Source organism: Phocoena phocoena, chromosome 3, assembly GCF_963924675.1.
Source record: "Phocoena phocoena chromosome 3, mPhoPho1.1, whole genome shotgun sequence".
Lineage (NCBI taxonomy): Eukaryota > Metazoa > Chordata > Mammalia > Artiodactyla > Phocoenidae > Phocoena > Phocoena phocoena.
The window spans coordinates 172052342-172071176 of NC_089221.1; the positions used below are offsets into that span (position 1 = coordinate 172052342).

General features: G+C 57.3%; 2 protein-coding genes across 2 annotated transcripts; one reads left to right on the top strand and one right to left on the bottom strand.

The window, feature by feature from the left end:
- The first annotated feature begins 2753 nt into the window (after window positions 1-2753).
- OAZ1 (ornithine decarboxylase antizyme 1) lies at window positions 2754-5927 on the top strand. The gene is given in 6 exon segments (XM_065873159.1): window positions 2754-2899; window positions 4315-4372; window positions 4374-4460; window positions 4878-5050; window positions 5484-5569; window positions 5794-5927. Coding segments are annotated over 6 exon segments (684 nt in total).
- Window positions 5928-6645: 718 nt separating this feature from the next.
- On the bottom strand, window positions 6646-17818 carry PEAK3 (PEAK family member 3). Its single transcript, XM_065873869.1, is given in 14 exon segments — window positions 6646-7008; window positions 7125-7249; window positions 8516-8695; window positions 8698-8875; window positions 8877-9043; window positions 9046-9265; window positions 11670-11828; window positions 11830-11875; window positions 11877-12168; window positions 12946-13031; window positions 13580-13608; window positions 14745-14896; window positions 15149-15322; window positions 17788-17818. Coding segments are annotated over 14 exon segments (2202 nt in total).
- Between the last annotated feature and the right edge of the window lie 1017 nt (window positions 17819-18835).

The window sequence follows — 18835 nt, forward strand, 5'->3', positions numbered from 1 at the left end:
TGATGTCTGGGGACTTCTGTGGTTGTTACGCTGGGAGGGGGCTCCTGGCATCGAGGGGGTGGGGGCCAGGGAGGCTGCTCCACACCCCACGGCACCCGGGATGGCCCCGAATGTGAAGAGTGGGCATTCATTTCTGCCTCGAGAACCCAACCCTAGGACTTCCCTGGCAGTTCAGTCGTTAAGACTCTGTGCTTCCAAAGCAGGCGGCACGGGTTCGATCCTGCACGCCACGTGGCATGGCAAAAAAAAAAAAAAAAAAACACAAAAAACACAAAAACAACCAACCCTGACCGCAGGCTCACAACCGAGATCTGACAGCGAGCAAGGTCTTTGGTGCCGGATGAAACCTGGAAGGAGAGTTTGGTCTTGTTCAGAGTTTACAATCTTAGTGGCAGGTGCTTTGGTGCCCCCAACATGCACACACAGGGATAGAGCAGAGGAACACGGTCCCCATCGTGTGTCATCCTGTACCAGGTCACTCTCACCTCCCCAACAGCAGGCAGAGGGAGCTGTCCCTAGAACCGGAGCCCACCCTCCCCACGAGGAAGACGTGACACTGCTCCCCATATCCCCGCCCAGAGCTGGGGGCCCTCCAACACCTAGAGACCTCACGGTGACTTTTCCTGACACGTCTCACCCCGACCTCATGTGCACCCATTTTCTTCTCCACCCATTTTTTTCCCCCAGCTGCTGCAGTTTGTTTTTTTTACCAAGAGGTTACATACTTTTCCCCTTTCCACCCACAGTGATTCCAAATTAAAGCGTGCTTTGGCCAGCAAGGGCGCACGGCCTGCTGATGAAGAAGGAACCTCCCACCCCAAGTCCTGGGTCTGGAGTTTCCTGCTGGCTCTCCTGGACTGCAGAGACCTGGACGTGGCCTAAATGTCATCCCTCAGAGACTGGCCTGGCATGCGAGGCATTCTTGGAGACAACTCCCTGGACCAGGGTCTGCATGGCTGCTTGAGCCCACTGTGCTGGCAGTCAGCTGGGAGCCCTGTCACTCGTGGCCTCAGTCATGGGGGGTAAACATGGCTCGACCCAGTGACCAGTGGCTAGCCATGGGCTGTTCCAGATCCTGGACTCTTAGCCCAGAATTGCCCGTCTGTGTAACACACCGGAGAGTTACCATGAGGCAAAGACCCAGATTTCGAAACCCATAGGCTCTTCCAGCCTCAAGAAAACAGAGCCTAAATAATGGTACACCAGGGACTTCCCTGGTGGTCCAGTGGTTAAGACTCCGCGCTTCCATTGCAGGGGGTGCAGTTTCCATCCCTGATCGGGGAACTAAGACCCCACATGCCATGCGGTGTGGCCAAAAAGTTAAAAAAAAGTAAAGGCATACTAGCCCCACAGTGAGGACACTTAAGTGGCACCCTAAGTGGGTCGGTGGGAGTGAGCCCTGGCAAAAAAAGAAACATTGAAAACAATTAGAAAGTTAACTATAAATTCATCTGCTTTTGGTTTTCACCATGAGTGGCAATTCTAAGCAATGTCATTCATTAAATATTCTTTCTCTGGGAAATTTCTTTGGTTGGCCTAACATTTGCAATTATTACAGTCTCTGTTGAGTTTTAATAATGTACATACGGAAGCTGTAAATTAGATGTATTACTTATAAATGCTGTATACGTAAACAATAAATTCTGCATTCCACATGGAAGGGTATTTGGAGACACACAGGGACTTCGCCACATACTTTGGAGAGTAAATTTCTATCAGTTTTGTAATAATTCAAGGTCCTTTTGCAGAAAGTTTGTGCCTCTAACCCCAATGGACAGAGTAGCTTGGAAATAAAAATGAGATAAAAAGGACAGGCAGGGACTGTAAAGACAAAGAAACAGGTAGGAGTTACTTCATTCCATGTAACTCTTCATTGACTCTGTGCTTAAAACGTAAAAACATGAAACAAAGTGTGACCTGCAAGAACAATATTTTGCTTGGGGCAAATTTTAGTTCACACGTGAAATATCTTTGTGAGTTTATCTGCAAGGAAAAGCATTTTTGCTTAAGTCCAAATGTGATGCGAAATATTTTACTGAATTTGAATAATATCTTTGACATCGAAAGTAAACTGCAAATTGTTTTAACACGTGAAAGACTGAATCCAGAAAAACCATTATTAGGATCGATCATTATCAGGTTATTACTGAAAATAGTTGTGTTCTATGGTGCGGTGTGGGAGCTTGGACCCTTCTCTCCAAATACCCCGGGACCTTCGTCGCCCAGAGCCGCCCAGGAGAGGGAGTCCTTTAGAGGGAGGGGACCTTGGGGAGGGCGACAGGGATCACCGCGGAGACGTAGCCACCGCGAGTGCCCCGAAAGCGGGCACAGAGACACTCCCCGGCCCCCAGGCCCGGCTGCGGGGAGGGGCGGGGCGGGGCGGGGCGCGGTGCGGCGCGGCGCGCGTTCCCGACGCCACGCCGGCCCCGCCCCCTCCCGCGCGCCCGCAGAGCTACGACAGGGAGCCGGAGGGGGCGGGACCCGACGCGTCCTGCTCAGTCCGAGGCGCGGCCCCACCCCATGTCCCTCGCCGTCTGCCAATCAGACGCCGAGAGGGGCGGGCGCGCCTGGGCTTCCTGATGGCCCCACTCCCTCGTGCGGCCGCGTTCCCGCGGCGTGGGGGGGGCGTGGCCTGGGCGCTGTGCGTATAAAGGCGGGCGGAGGCGGAGGCGCCATTTTGCGAACGGCGAGCAGCGGCGGGGGCGCGGAGAGGCGCAGCGGAGGTTTTCCTGGTTTCGGACCCCAGCGGCCGGATGGTGAAATCCTCCCTGCAGCGGATCCTGAACAGCCACTGCTTCGCCAGAGAGAAGGAGGGGGATAAACCCAGCGCCACCGTCCACGCCACCCGCACCATGCCGCTCCTTAGCCTGCACAGCCGCGGAGGCCGCAGCAGCGAGAGGTGAGCGCCCCGCCCCCGCCCGAAGCTTCCAGAAGCGCCGCCGCGCAGGCCCGCAGGGGCCTGGCCGCGGGGCGCCACGGAAGTCCCGGGAGCGCGAGGTCCGCCCCCTTTGTTGAGGCCACAGTCGCGCCGGGGGCGGGTTCTCGGCGGGGTGGGGGCGGGGTGGGTGGGGGCAAAGGGGGTCTCTGATTGGATTGAGGGGGCCTGCAGGCTACTTGGTCGGATTGGGGGAGGGACACGAGGATTTCCGGTTGGACTGGGGGTCGCCAGGGAACCTGGTTGGTTTGGGGGGCACGGGAGTCCACAGTCCGGTCTGGGGGTGCGAGGTTCCGGGGTCGGGTTTGGGGGGCCGGCGGGTCGCGGGAATCTGCGCTTTGCGGGCGCGGAGGTTGTGAGCGCTCAGCGGAGCGGCCCTTCCCCCTATCCCGCACCCCGACGTGGCCCCGGGACGCGGCCGCTCTCGCGGTCACTTTTCGGCCCCGAGGATGCGCGGAGCCGGGTCGCGCCACGTAGACGGCGCTCGGGGCCCTTCTCGGCGTGGCTGCCGGCCCGCCTTTCCCCCATAGGACGGCTGGGTCGAGGGTGGCCGGGGCCGGGGGTCCAGGTGAGCCGCGCTCGCCACGTATCGTGAGGTCTTAGACCACGGCCCCGGGGGTGCCCTCGCGCGGGCCCTGAGCCAAGATGCCGCGGCGCCCCGGATGGGAGCCGAGCAAAATGGAGGCGACCGCGGGGCCTGTTGACACTGCGCAGCAAATGGCTGCTGGCGCTGCCGGCTGCGCGATTGTGAAAACCTCCCCCGGGGCCGAGGGCCGCTCTGCCGAGATGACGCAAGCGGAGGCCTCGGGGTGCGCGCGGGAGGGCGTCTGCGCGGGCCCGTCTCCTCTGCGCCTGCGGGGACACCGAACGGATCCCGCGCCTCCCGGCGGGTGCCGACAACGAAAGAGCCGTAGCAGGGGCTGCTTCAGTGGAAGGACGGTTTTGCTGGATTCCTAAGAAAAGACTGTTACGGCTTCAGGTCTGCTAGAGACTGCAAAGTGGAAAAAGGGGAAGCTGAAGCGCTGGACTTAGAAGTGGGAAGTAGAACCTGGCGCAGGGCTGGATAGGGCGACACTTAGTGCTGGTCAGAAGATAGTTAAAGGGCAGAAGAGGCACTCAGGACCGGTTGGACCTTTAATCAGCGTCACCACCCGAGGAGGTGGCTTTGAGTGGTCTCTTGTTCCTGTGGCTGCTGACCCGACGGAGGCAGATGTTGACTCTGCACCCAGTGTAAACATAGCGCTTGAGAGAGGGAGGCACGTCGCAAGGACCTGGGCTCTGGTAGGCCTTGGTCTTCTGCTGGCCTTGCTGGGCTCGGGGCCCTGTCAGCGGAGGCAGGGCGTCTCCCCCAGTGCTGCTCACCAGCGCCTTTTCTCCAGTTCCAGGGCATCCATCAACTGCTGTAGTAACCTGGGCCCAGGGCCTCGGTGGTGCTCCTGATGTCCCTCACCCACCCCTGAAGATCCCAGGTGGGCGAGGGAATAGTCAGAGGGATCACAGTCTTTCAGCTAATTTATTTTACTCTGTAAGTATTCTTCTTCCTCGGACTTCTGGGTACCTGAGGTGGCAAGAGGGGGAGAGTAGCCAGACCCACGAAATGTTTTATGCACCTGTCGTGTGCCAGGAACTCTCCACATGGTTTTCCTGAATCCAAGATGGAAGGAACAAAGGTGCAGACTGCAGCGCAGGCTTTGCCTGAGCCTCTAGTAGCTGTTGGCGCCTCCTGTTTGCGCCTCAGCTTGGGGGTCCTGCTCTGGCCTTGGGCGGAACCACCGTTCCTCAGAGGCCCGGGAGGCCCTGCACCCCAACAGCGCTGCAGGGCGTGGGGTGAATGGTCATATGGGTGCTTTTCTGGGTTTTCCAAACTGTCAGAGTAGCGAGGGGGAAGATCCCCAGGCTGTGAAGGCTGGCGTCCAAGGTTGGGTTTGGTCTTCTTCCACAGGATAATCGGCTGAATGTAACAGAGGAACTAACGTCTAATAACAAGACGAGAATTTTTAACGTCCAGTCCAGGCTCACGGATGCCAAACACATTAACTGGAGAGCGGTGCTGAGCAACAGCTGCCTCTACGTTGAGATCCCAGGCGGCGCTCTGCCCGAGGGGAGCAAGGACAGGTGAGGGCGGGCCTGTGTGCGCCTGGGGGGCAGAGCAAGGCAAACCGTGTTTGCACCTCAAAGTTGGACTCCAGAGGAGGGAAGCCTGAGTCAGGAGCCAGGCAGTGGTTATTGTTTCCGGGGTGAGAGTTCCCCGTTTAAGCAGTGGACCAGCAGTATCACCCAGGGGACTCCAGGGGCCATCTGTGGTTGTCACATTGTGGGTGTTGCTCCTGGTGTCACGTGGGTGGGGCCAGGGACACCCCACAGTGCCCAGGACAGTCCCCTAGAATGACCTGGCTCCAATGTCAGCAGTGGCAAGGCTGACCCTGGATTAGACCCGGGAGAGGCTGGTGCTCCCAGTATGCAGATGAGGCCACAGACAGAAGTGGGAGAGCTGGGCTAGGGCCCCTGTGGGGCGGCAGGGGCGCGGGCCCTGACGCTGGAACCTCAGCTTCGCAGTTCTTCTCGAGTTTGCTGAGGAGCAGCTCCGCGCTGACCACGTCTTCGTTTGCCTCCATAAGAACCGCGATGACCGAGGTGGGTGATCTCCACGCCGGGGAGAGGAGATGGGAGAGGCTGCCCACTGCCCTGGAGGCCAGGCCTAGGGTGGGGTCCATGCCGTCCGGGGGCGCCCCACACCCTGTGAGCAGCCCCCTTGCCCTAGACTCGGGCCTTTTGTCTCAGGCGGTCCCCGGGCCGGCAGGGCTTTGGGCCCTGCAGGTGGACGGGGTGGTTCTGACCTGATGGCGTCTCCTCCGCAGCCGCCTTGCTCCGTACCTTCAGCTTTCTGGGCTTTGAGATTGTGAGACCGGGGCATCCCCTTGTCCCCAAGAGACCCGACGCTTGCTTCATGGCCTACACGTTTGAGAGGGAGTCCTCCGGTGAGGAGGAGTAGCTGAGGCCCCTGGGGCTCGATTGCAGACCGCTCCGTGTGCACTTGCTGCCGTGCTTCGGGCGGGTGGTGTGATCAACTGCGTGCTGACCTGCGTCAGCCTGCTCACCTGCTGGGTTTGTCCGCATGTCGTAATTGTGCAAATAAATGCTCACTCCAAATTAGCCGTGTATTTCTTGAAGTTTAATATTGTGTTTGTGATACTGAAGTATTTGCTTTAATTCTAAATAAAAATTTATATTTTACTTTTTTATTGCTGGTTTAAGATGATTCAGGTTATCCTTGTACCTTGAGGAGGAGTTTCTTATTTGAAGTCTTTTGGAAACAGTCTTAGGTCTCTTAACTTGGAAAGATAGGTATTAATCTACCCTTCTATTGCTCTCAAAAATCGAAATAAAACGATTGCCCTTCCAAGACCTGTGTTGGCTCAGTGGTGTTGACAGGGGCGCTGTCCGAAATGGAGGGCAGGTGGAGGGGTGGCCTGGGGCCAAGGGGAGAGGGGCCTCAGGGTTGCCTGGGCTTCAGGGAGCTGTGCGACCCCCCTACACACACTTCCTTCTTTCTACAGAGGGGTGGGGAAGCCAAGAGCCCGGTCTCACCTCTGGCCACAGCCAGCCTTGGCCTCCTGTGGGCAGCCTGGCCCTGGGGCTCCACCCTGTCTGCTCCATACCTCGCCTTCCCCCTTCCCGCCACCTCCTGCCCCACCCCACACCTTGGGCGGTCACTTGCCTTCCCCAGTGCCATTCCCTGCGGTGGCTGAGGCCTGAGGCTGGCTGGAGTGGCCTGGTTCCAGTCTGAAGCTATTTACTGGGTCCTGGGAAGTGGCGTGGGGTGGGGCAGGGGCTGCCCGGGACTTTTCCAGCTTGGGGGTGGGGTGGTGTTTAGCCGTGGGCACCCCGCCCTTTAGCCTTTGTACAGTGTTGTGCTGGGGCAGGAGCGCTGCTGGTGGGTGCCCTGGCCGGGGCAGAGGTGGGGAGGTCTGAGACAGCCAGAAGGCAAAGACTGCAGTGGCCGGGGGCTGGGGTGAGGTAGGGGGTGGAAGGCGGAAGAGCTGCGGGGCTGCAGCGCCACCTGCTGGCTGCATCTGCGAGCGTGGCCCGGCGATTGACGGAACAGGCTGCCAAGCGGGTATCTTACTGAGGAGGATGGAGTTTAGGGGGATTCAAGTATATTTGGGGGTTGGGTGGGCTATTCAGCTACCTGAGTGATAATGGAGTTGGCTTTCAAAGGTCTGGGGAGACAGCTGGACACACTCCAGTCCACGTCAGCAGGGCAAGGGCCGAGAAAGGGGTTTGGAGTCGGGGTGTTGGAGGAGGTACAGGAGTCTGAAGCAGAGGTAGAGGGGAGGGTGTCTGCAGTGGAGGGAACAACGGGCAAGGCCTGGAGGCCAGAAAGCACCTTCACAGATGGCGATGTGGCAGGAGGGGCTGGCCAGAGAGCATGTAGAGCCTTTAGAAGAGCCCCATTGTACTGTGAAGGTACTAGGGAGCCATGGGAGAGGTCTGAGCAGGAGAGGGCCCTGGTCATACCTGGGGGTCAGAAAGTTCCCCCCAGGATCGCCATGGTAGGGTTGGGGTGAGTGAGGGGGCATGACTGGAGACCCCAGGCTATGGCAGTGGGACCCCTCAGGGCTCCTGTGTCCATTTTTCAGAGGTATAAACCGAGACCTCATTCTCTCCTTCTGGTCCCCTTATGTGTACCACTTTGTTTATTCCATCAATTAAACGCCTAGCGTGTGTTCAGCCTGGCCCCTGCCCTCAGGGAACTCACAGCCTGATAGGTGAGGTGAACAGGTGACAGGTAAAGAGATGAATAAATACTTCCAGGTGGTGACAAGTGCTCGGGGAAGGCAGGGCGCGGAGCTAGAGAGGGCCCAGGAGGGGCAACTTTGTTTGCTTAGAAAAGGTGAGTGAGATTTGGACAGTCTGGCAGAGGGAACAGGCCATGCAAAGACTTGGTGGCTGGACGGAATTTAGTGCCACAGAGGAACAGCAAGGAGGCCACGGAGGGTGGAGGGAGTAGGGGGTGCAGGGCATGGGCACGTTTGGGCAGGTGAGCCCAGACCCCACTGGGGTGGGCTGGCTGTCTCAGGTTCCAGGGAGCCTCCCTCCTCCTGGAGGCCCCAAGCAGTTCTTGACAAGGTCGTTCACAGCACAAGGGGGTGTTCCAGGGCCAGGAATGCCTCTGATAACACCATTCGGAGGAGTGTCCACACTGTCATGGAGACAGTGGCCATCAGACCCCAGCATTAGAAGGGCATCCTGGCTTCTGCTGGAAGGCGGTGGGAGCGGTTCTACCCACTGGGAGAGACATTAGCTGTCGGGGGGTTCCACACCTGGAAGAGGGGTGGGCACCTCTGGCATCAGAAAGCCTCAGCAGGCACTGGCCATTAGCCCCCCAGCCCTGGAAGGGGGGCACCTGAATTCTTAGGGGGCCTTGGGCCCAAGTTCCCAGCTGCATCCTCTGCTGGCCTCCTGGTCCCTTCTGGAAGGGTGTGTCCACCCTATCACCAGCCCCAGCCCTGGGAAGGGGGACCTGCCTCCTAGAGAGGCCCTGGAACAGGTGCATTGCTTACGGGAAGGATCAGTTACACAGCAGCTCCAGGGCGAGATACAAGGAGTCCTCGGTGGCCTTGGCCAGGTATTCACAGCACAGCCAGTCTTCCAGGCTGGGCACCTCCCCACCAACGGCCCGCTCGGCTAGGTGCAGGACCAGCAGCGCGCGGCGCATCCGCAGCCAGGACCCCAGCGGGGCTCCGCGGCCGCGCAGCTCGGCCCGGGCCCCCAGAGCAGCGCCGCGCCGCGAGTCCCGGCCTCCCAGGGCTGCCCGCGGGCCAGCTGGGCCGCCAGGTGCTGCAGGCCCACGGCCAGGGACGTGGCCAAGGTTGCGCCCGGGCCAAGCAGCTCTCGGAGTGGGCTGCCCAGCTGCTGCGCGTGGGCGGCTGGGGGGCCGCGGGGGTCCGCGTCCGAAGTCCGCCAGCAGCAGGCGCTGGGGCCTGGCGGCTAAGCAGCCCCGCGGTGCCGCCAGCATCAGGTTCTCGGGCCGCAGCTCGGCCAGGGCCACAGCCCGCGCCTCCCTCCGGGCGCTCCAGGGCTGCAGGAGCAGCAGGGCCACGGCCTTGCGAACTCCTCGGGCGGCTGCGCGCCTGTCTCCACAGGCCACTGGACCACCGTGAGCTCCGGCACCTCCGCCGCCAGCGCCACGGGGCTGCTCCAGGGCGTCTCGGGAAGTGCGCCCTCGGGCGCCAGACCACACAGCTCCTGGTGGTTGAAATGCGGGGCCAGCTAGGCCTGGGGCCCTAGGCCACACGGGTGGGGCTCGTCAGCTCCTGGCTTGGGCACCTGCGGGACAGAGGGACGCTTCAGAGCTCCCCGCCACCAAACCAGCACAGCTTGCCCAGTGCCTCTACCTATTCTGAAGACTTAACCACCCAACCCAACCTGCCCACCATCGCTGTATCCCTCCAGAAGCGGGGGGTTCGTGTTAATTCGGATGTTGGTCAGCAGTATGATTTTAAGGAAAGCTACACCAGGGAGGATAGTGTTTAGGGGATCGGACTTTCCACTCTGCCAGAGGGGCGGATGCTTGCCACTTGGTAGCAAGGGAGATGACAGCTAAGGTGCCAGAGCTGGGCTGTCCAGTAGAAATGCAACTCGGGCCATGGTGTAATTCAAAATTTCCAATAGCCACATTTTAAAAAGTGAAAAGGAGCAGGTGAAAGTAACTTTCTTCTTTAAAAAAAAAATTCACTAGTTTGTTTTATTTTGTAGATTCCAATACAATTGAAAACTTACAGGATTTGCCTTTGTCTTATTTCACTAAGCATAATACCCTCCAAGTCCATCCATGTTGCTGCAAATGGCATTATTTTGTTCTCTTTTATGGCTGAATAGTAGTCCATTGTAGATATATTTCACATTTTCTATTGAGGGACGCTTAGGTTGCTTCCATGTCTTGGCTATTGTAAATAATGCTGCTATGAACACTGGGGCGCATATATATTTTCTAATTAGCGTTTTCAGTTTTTTCTGGATATATACCCAAAAGTGGAATTGCTGGATCACATGGTAGTTCTATTTTTAGTTTTCTGAGGAATTTCTAGACTGTTTTCCACAGTGGACACACCATTTTACATCCCCAACAACAGTGTACAGGGTTTCCTTTTCTCCACACCTTCAACAGCATTTGTTATTTGTGGTCTTTTTGATGATGGCCATTCTGACAGGTGTGAGGTGATACCTCATGGTGGTTTTGATTTGCATTTCTCTGATTAACGATGTTGAGCATCTTTTCATGTGCCTGTTGGCCATCTGTATGTCTTCTTTGGAAAAATGTCTCTTCAGGTGTTCTGCCCAGTTTTTAAAAAATAAATTTATTTTTATTTTATTTTTGTCTGTGTTGGGTCTTCGTTGCTGCGTGCGGGCTTTCTCTAGTTGTGGCGAGTGGGGGCTACTCTTTGTTGCAGTGCGCGGGCTTCTCATTGCGGTGGCTTCTCGTTGCAGAGCACGGGCTCTAGGGGCATGGACTTCAGTAGTTACAGCATGCGGGCTCAGTAGTTGTGGCGCACGGGCTTAGTTGCTCTGCGGCATGTGGGATCTTCGTGGACCAGGGCTTGAACCCGTTTCCCCTGCATTGGCAGGCGGATTCTTAACTGCTGCGCCACCAGGGAAGTCCCCTGCCCAGTTTTTAATTAGGCTTTTTTTTTTTGATACTGAGTTTTATGACCTTGAAAGTAACTTTCATAATCTATTTCATGTAATCCAATTTATCCAAAATATTACCATTCAACAGGTCACCAAATGAACAAAGTATTAGTGAGCTGTTTTACATTATTGTTATTATTATTGATACTGAGTCTTGGAGACCCGGTGTGTATTTGGTACTCAGAGCATATCTCAATTGGCACTAGCCCCACTTCAAGTGCTCAGAAGTCACCCATGGCCAGCAGTTGCAGTACTGAACAGCAAAGCTCTTTCTAGAAAGTAGGGGAGTATCAGCCCTGGGGATTACATTTGAATCACCTTGGGGCAGGGGTTAAAAAAGACAGGTGCTGAGGTGGGGCTCTGGGAGTGTGATATTTAAAAATAAACTCCCCAGGGGTCTCTGAGATGGATGGAACCAGGACGGAGCTGTCAACTAAAGAACTCACAGCCAGCAACAACTTACTCCCTCCATGCTCCGGTCTGTAAAATGGGTCCATGATAACACATTCTGCCGAATGGGTGAGGTTCCTCCAAAATGGTGATGTGTCTGACACTTGGTAGTCTGGTTTATTTGATGGGAATCTTTTTTTTCTTTTTCTTGGTGGTGCATAAAACAGAAGCATCTTATAACGAAACGTGGTGATGCTTGTATGAGGATTAGCTGAATCAAAGTGTCTAAAAGTCCTTAGAACAGCACAAGACATGAAGGAACAGTGCTCAGTATATTTTGTTGAAGATGATGATGGAAAGTGGGAGCTATCAGCCGTCTGTGGGTTTCTCGCGCCAGAATTCACGGGTGAGTGAGTTAAAATGCAGACTACTGGGCCCCTGAGAGTCGTGGGGGAGAGTTTAACAAGACTCCCAGGTGATTTGAATGTAGGTCACCCCACACCTGAGAAACGCGGTTCCAAGGGCTGACGGTGTTAGTTCGTATGTTAGTTGCAAAATAAGCAATTGGGCCTCAGTCTAAAGAGCCCTGGGCCACGCCTTGGTCGGGACACTGGGGAAACCTCCGAGGAGGCGGGGCGAAGGCGGGGCTCACCTTGGCAGCCAGGAGGTGCCACGCCTCCTTGTCCCTCCGCACCAGGCGGTGGTAGAGGGCGTCCCAGCTCTCCACGCAGGGCAAGCTGTCCAGGAGACGGAAGCGATGGCCGGGGCGTCAGGGGCCCGGGAGGCCCCCCAGGAGCCGGGCGTGCAGCCGGAGCGTACACGGCGCGGAGGCCCTCCAGCTGCCGGGCCTCCAGCGCGGCGGAGAGAGAGGCCCAGCTCCGTGTCCAGCGAGCAGAAGGGCAGCTCTGCAGGGCGACAGGCTGGCCTCGCCCTGCCGTGGCCTGCCTGGCTCTCGTGTACACTGCGGGATCCCAGAAGGGGCTTCTGAGGCTGCCCTGCTCGAGTGGGGCCGGGGCTGGGGGACTTGTGGGTGGGCAGCGACTGGGCCCTGGTCAGGGCCTTCTTGGGCAGGGGTTGCGGGTCAGTAGCGGGGCGCTCAGATGTCCGTGAGCAGCAGGCCTTGGAGGGCAGCAGGCGGGCACGGACCTCACCTGCTGGGGGAGGGAGTGGGGGAAGGGCGTGAGGACACGCAGAGTGGGGTCCTGTGCGCATGGCTCCACCCTCAGCCATAATTCCTTCATCTCTAGAATGGAAACAATGGGGAGCTCCCTGGTGGTCTAGTAGTTAGGACTTGGAGCTTTCACTGCCTTGGCGCCGGTTCAATGCCTGGTCAGGAAACTGAGATTCCACAAGACACGCAGCACGGCCGAAAAAAAAAAAAAGGAAAAAATACCAACTCTAACTGCCCTATGCCCTGTGGGGTAAGGATGCCATCTCCAATTTACAGATGAGGAAACAAAGGTTCCGAGGAGTGACAAGTCAGTGGCAGAGAAACATCTGGCCCAGCACAGGTGACCCCCGCTTCCCTATGTGGCTCTGGGCAGGTGACTGAGCCTCTCTGAACTCCAGTTTCCTCATTTTTAGAAGCTGGTTATCCAGCTTTTTTTTTTTTTTTTAAACAAAGAGTTTTATTAAAGGTAGTTAAAAAGCTGCTATAGGACTTCCCTGGTGGTCCAGACTCCGCGCTTCCAATGCAGGGAGCACAGGTTTGATCCCTGGTGGGGGAACTAAGATCCCACATGCCGAGCAGCAGGGCAAAAATGAAAAAAAAAAAAAAAAAACCAACAAAAAATCCCTGCTGTAATCTAGTTAAACCATCATGGGGCAGAGCGTTCCTTACATGGTAATGAAACACTCAACCTTTCTGCTCTGGCTGCCTCACCGACCACCTGCCCCACCCCCACCTGGGGCCCCTCCCAGGCTCTCACCAAGGTTGCTGTATGTGGGCTGGGTCAGCCAGGTCGGGGCGTTGGCCCCGGGGGTCTCGGTGGGTGGCTCTGGGCTGCTCAGGCTGCTGGGGGAAGGTCAGAGTGCAGGGCATATGTGGGAGGGGCCCAGCACCTGCTGTGTGGCCCTGGGAGGGTTGCTTGACTTCTCTGGGCAAATGTCGCCCATCAACCTTTCAGGGCGGCGAGAAGGACTCTGTACTTTTGTGACATGGACAGAATGTCCAGCTGCGAGGACAAGACCTCAAGGGGGTGGGGGAAGAAGCTGGAGGCCGGTGACAATACCCAGGGAACCCATGCTTAGGCCTTGTCCCCAGAGCTCAGCCCCCTCAAGCTGTGTGGTTGCCAGCAGCAGCCTGGGCCCTAGCTCTGCCCCACCCAGATTCCAGGTTGCCCAACCTTGAAAAACAGCTGCTTCTGCCCACTCCCTGCCCCAGTTCCCCTCTAGGAGCACCCTAGCTTCAGGACCAGAGTGACCTCGGGGCAGGGGGATCTTGGGGACAAACTCCCAATAGCTGGAGCCCCTGGCCTCCCGGACTGTCTGACCGGTTGCTGGAAACGCCCAGGCAACTGTTAGACCGCAGGCCCCGGCAGGAGGGGGAGCTTTCTGCATTACTTCCCCATGAAGGCCACCCGGTTCCAGGGCTAAAAGCGGGTGGCAGGAGACGGGAAGACGGGTGGAGGTCCCAAAGTTTACACGAGGTGGGTGGCAGAGGGGAGCCCTGAGAGATCGGGAGGATGGAGACTTTTTAGACTCCCCCGCCTTTGGGGAGGGCAGGGAACCCCAGCAGTGACTGTTTAGGGAGAGATTTGACCAGGTGACCCTTTCATCTGTGGCTTTCACTTTCTCCAGAGCCACTTCCCCTTCTGCAGGATCATCTGAGAAGCCTCCACTGCGCGTGCCCCCACCTCCCACCCATCCCAGGACCCTTGGCAGGTACTGCTCCATCTGAGCCCCAGCTCCGCTCTGACTTGCTGTGTGATGTTGGGCCAGTCACCACCCCTCTCTGTTCCAGCAAATAAAGAAAAGTGGCTCCTGCTTGCTGCCTCCTGACAGCCACAGAAGCTGGATTTTTCTTTAAAAATTTAATCAACTCACTTCCCTTCCCCCCACCACCTTAATGCATTGATTCAGAAAAAGGCATTTGATATAGAATTACCATACAAAGAAAATCAAGAAGGGTGAAAATCCAGGGAAAGCCAGACCGTGTGAAATTCTAGCTTCAGCACACACTGTCGAAGCTGTCTGGGGGCCTGAGGCTTGCCCTACCTGCCCGGAGGCATGAGAGGTATCTCAGCTGAAACCCAGCCTCTTCCCCTCTGTAACGGAAGAACCAAGAAATCACTGCAGATGCGAAGATGCAAAGACGTTCTTGCTTCCTAGCTTGAGTGTCTTTCATGCTGAGTTTCTCCCTCCGCCCCATCTCGTTTCCCTTAGGGGCAGTGAGCACAGAGAGGGCTGGAGTCCATGCATGGTCACATAGCAGGTCCAGGCTGGGCAGAGGGGTCCCTGTGGGGTCACCCAGCTGGGCCACGCCTCCCATCCAGGACTAATTAGGGTGAGGCAAGCAAGGCACTCACCTCAGGCACAGAATTTAAGGTGATGCCAACAAAACAAAAGAAAAAAACCATCAAGGTGGAGAGACTTCTGACCTTTTGCTACCTCTTGAATTCGCGAGAACAGGACGTTGGTTGGTGATGGCCGTTGTGACCGTGACACTTGTGTTTTCCTCCTGTCGCCCTCCTGGGCCCCCCGCCTGTGCCCCCTCTCAGAGGGGCACCTGTACTTCCTCCGTGCACGTGTGGCCAGCCGGCCACCCTGAAGGTGTTCTGAGTGTGCTGCTGTCAGGGAGCCCGAGCTGCCTCTCATCTGGGCCCGAGTTGGGGTATGGGTGCTCTAGCCCCTGGGGGGCCCCCGGCACAGGAGCAGGTGCTGGGAGACGGGAGCCACACGGTGGGACAAGTTCCTGGTGGCTCTCGGCCAGGCCAGGATGGGGCAGCAGTGAGACCCCCCCCCATCCTGTCCCCTGGGCCTGCAATAGCCTCACCTCGGGAGAGCAACAGCCCCTACCTGACCAGTGCGGAGGGGCTGACCACGGGGGTGCGTACATCTTCTCCCACCCACCGGCAGGGAGAGGCTGGCTGCCACCCATGGGCTCAGCCCTGAATCCCACCCTACCCTCACCTCTCGCCTTGGGCTCCCTGCCAGCCTCAGACACCTCCATGGGCCCAGAGCCGTACTCACAAGGCCAGGCCGAGCTCGAGAGGTCGGCCCCACTGTCCTCAGCCTGCTGCAGCCACAGGGCTGGACCAGTGGCTTTATCTTCTTCGTTTTGCTTCAGGTTTTTATTTCTTTCTACTTTAAGTTCAGACCAAAAAATTCCAGAGTCATCCCCTACCCCTACCCTCCACCCCTCCAGACACCCTCCAGCTGAAACCAGAGCCTGAGTTCAGGGACCCGAGTGGTGGGTGTCAGGAGTGAGGGCACGAGGGCCACACGGGGCCCTGCTGAGCTGCTCTTGGGGTGTCCCCGGCCTCGGGCCACTCCTCTCCCCTCCGGGGACTCGTGTTCCAGCAAGTCGGGCGGGGCCCCTGCAGTGCTTCTGCTCTCCCGACCCCCCTACTCCGTCGGCACTTAAGCCACACGACAGAAGTCTGTAGCGGGAGCTGCACACACGCCCCTGGGCATGGACCCCGGTGACGCAGGTGGTTCAAGGCAGAGCTTCGGGGACTGGGCGCAGAGGCCCTCACTCGACGACCTTCGTGCGATGTAGTGTTGTACCCACCTGAGTATTATATCATACATCGAGCCTTCTCTGTATTTGAACAAGAAAGCGAAACACTAGTTTCCTATTTAAGACTTTAAGGGTTTGTGGGGCGGGCGGGGTTAACACGACACTTGGTTTTGTTTTCCTTTTCCTTTGGTTTCACGCGGAGTGCGAGCTCGTGAGTGTGTGCATGGATGTGTGTTAGAGCCTCACCAGGAGATTAGGCTGTTGGAGGCCAAAGGGCGGCTCACAGTTCTCTGCTTTAGTCGCTGAACTCCTGAATGTTTTGGAGAAACAGGAAACAGAAAATAGCAGATGTCATGTGGAAAGAGGATAAACAACGACCAAAAAAAACCAAAAAAACCTCAATCACAAAACCTATTTTTTAAACCAAAACACATTTTGAATGCGTATGGAACCTCAATGGGCTCAGAAAAAAGATACTAATATATTTATCTCATTGTTTGTTTACATAAACTTTTACAGTTTCAGACCTCAGCAGATAAAAGGCCAGTCCCAGTGAATCCCAGCTTCCGCCGGAGCCCCTTCTGAGTAGGCCCTGGGGCGGGCGTGGAGGCCCCTGAGCCCTCCTCCCAGCCCGGCCTCTCCCAGCCCAGCTGGCACCAAAGAGCCTGGGCCCGTGCTGGCCCGCCCCAGGCCTCCTGGCCAGACCCTGGCGGTCCTGCCAGCTGGCACAGCAGGGGTGGCTGTCACTTGTGGCCGCAGGACCTGAGCCTGGGCTTGGGCCCTTGGGATGGAGGTGCGCCCCCATCCTGCTACTCTGCCTGCGACCCTCCGGTGTGTTGATGTGAGGGTCCTTCTGACGCCAGAAAGCCAGGACCTTTGCGCAGCTCCGTGGGCTCCAGTGGGTCACTGCCCCCTGGGGACCCCCACCTCCACCCCGGCCGTGGGAGGGGCTCACTGGGCAAACACTGCACGGACGGTGCAAGCGCTCTGAGCAGTGTTGTTTTTGTATCAATGTCTGTGCAGTGACGAATGTATTTATTTCTCAGACTTGGGGCAAGCGAGCAGCAGACCGGGCTCCGCCACCGCACGCTCCCGCCAGACCCAGCCCACCGCCGCCGGGGCTCCTCCAGGATTGCAGAAAAGGTAAAGAAGGAAAGAGGAACCTTTAAGCAAATACGAGTCTCAGACTCGCAGCATAGCCACACACCTCAGCCTGTGAAACAAACAATCTGGACCCAGACGGACTTTCAGAACCTCACACAGCCGTGGGCTACCCTGACTCCCACCCGTCAGAATGCACTGGACTGGCCGTGTGCAGGAGTGCGATCCACCAGGGACCCCAGCCGCCCTGCCCGTGGCTGTCCGGAGTCAGGGTGAGGCCTGGGCAGCCGGGAGGGCAGGGTTCAGGGCAGAGGTGGCCACATCCGTCCCGTCCCCTTGGCTTGGTGGGTGGGGGGAGGACGAAAGCAGAGGCGCCAGGCCTCAGAACAGACCGGGGATCCCAGCCTTGCCGGCCCCCTGCAGGGACCAAGACCCTCGCTCTTCTGCAGAGCCAGGTTGGGCATCACTGAACCTGTGAACCCGATGCCAGGAGCGGGTGGTGGAGCGGGGCCTGACCTCAGTCTGACATTCCAAATCAGGGGGTGGGTGTGTGCTGTGGGGACTGAGGCTGCCCGGGACCCCCTGCCTAGGACCACCCACCCTGCCCCGGGCTTGTCACCCCACTTTAATTGTCTACCAGGAACCCCTCTCCCTACCTCGCCTTGCTGTTTATTGCTGTAATTTATTGACCTCAAACATGCTTCATAACAGACCTCACTCAGGGCAGGGAGGATCCCCAGGGCTCCCCGCCTCCACTTGGCGGGGCCCCGGGGGGGCCAGGTGCTGAGGGGAACCTCTCTGTCCCCCACCCATCACTTGCTTTCCCCCTCCCCTGTTGGGGGACCCCAGGTTGGGCACTGGCCCATTCACAAATACCTCGAGGGGGAGGGCGAGGGATGGGGTTATAGCTGTTTTGTTTACCAGGAACTGGAAGAGGGATCGTGTCCTGCTACGCGCCCTTCCCAGGAAGGGGGGACCGTGATCGCACCCCTGTACTGGCCACCGCTGCGGTCAGTCATCACACCGAGTTCACTTCCCTCGAGAGTTTGGATAAATTCAGGCCAGAGCTGCAGGTATGCAACCCTCAAGTGTCATAATAAAGCAGTTCACCGATCTCTCCATTTAGAAGTGTGCGGTCTTAATGTACAGTGATGAGAAACTGTTATTTTATGATCTTTTCATTAAAAGCGTGATTGAAAAAAAAAACAACCCAGTAATCAAGGTAGATAACATTGTAATATAATAATGTAATATTAAAAAAAAATCTTATTTGCAAACTATGGCCCTCGGGCTGGCCGGCTGTTTTTGTAAATAAAGTTTTATTGGCACCAGGGCCAGGATTCGGGTGTGGGGAGTGAGGCAGGGTCATGCCAAGGCAGAGTGGATCCTGTCTTTATCTAAAGGGTTGTGGACTCAGGGCATGAATTAATTTTGTTCATAGAATATTGATCTTGATGACTGAGTTCTGGATGCCAGGGCAGCGCCTTACTTGCCTGACCCTGAGGTGGGGTTTGGGGGGTGGGCAGAAGGGCCAGGCTGGGACAAGCAATGACGTCCCTGGGGACTTCTCCACCCAGGACAGGCAGGGTGGGGGGCAGCTGGTGCCCAGGGACCCCCCTACCTACCTCAAGATGACCCCTCCTTGGAGTGGTTGGGGGCCCTTTGTGGGGGAGGAGAGCAGATGCCAGCTGACATCTGCTCAGCACCCCAATGTGCCTACCACCCCACTGAGCCCCAATGGACAGTCCTCCCTTAAGGCCTAGAAATGGGGACCGATTGCCTCAGCTCACCCTGAAAAGTGGCCCCTGTGTGTCAGCCCTGGCCGGCCACCCCACATCAGGGTCAAACCCTCTGCAGATAGTAAAGCTGTTCTTTTATCCGAGAAGTGTTTTTGGAGCGCTGCGGGAGCTGGGGCCGGGCTCTCTGCATCCCTGGCATCGCCCTGAGCAAGGGCTCGGGATGCCAGATCTTCCCGAATTTCTCATGACTTCGCATTTCTGAGAAAAATGCCTCAGTTTTTTGTGGCACGCAGGGTT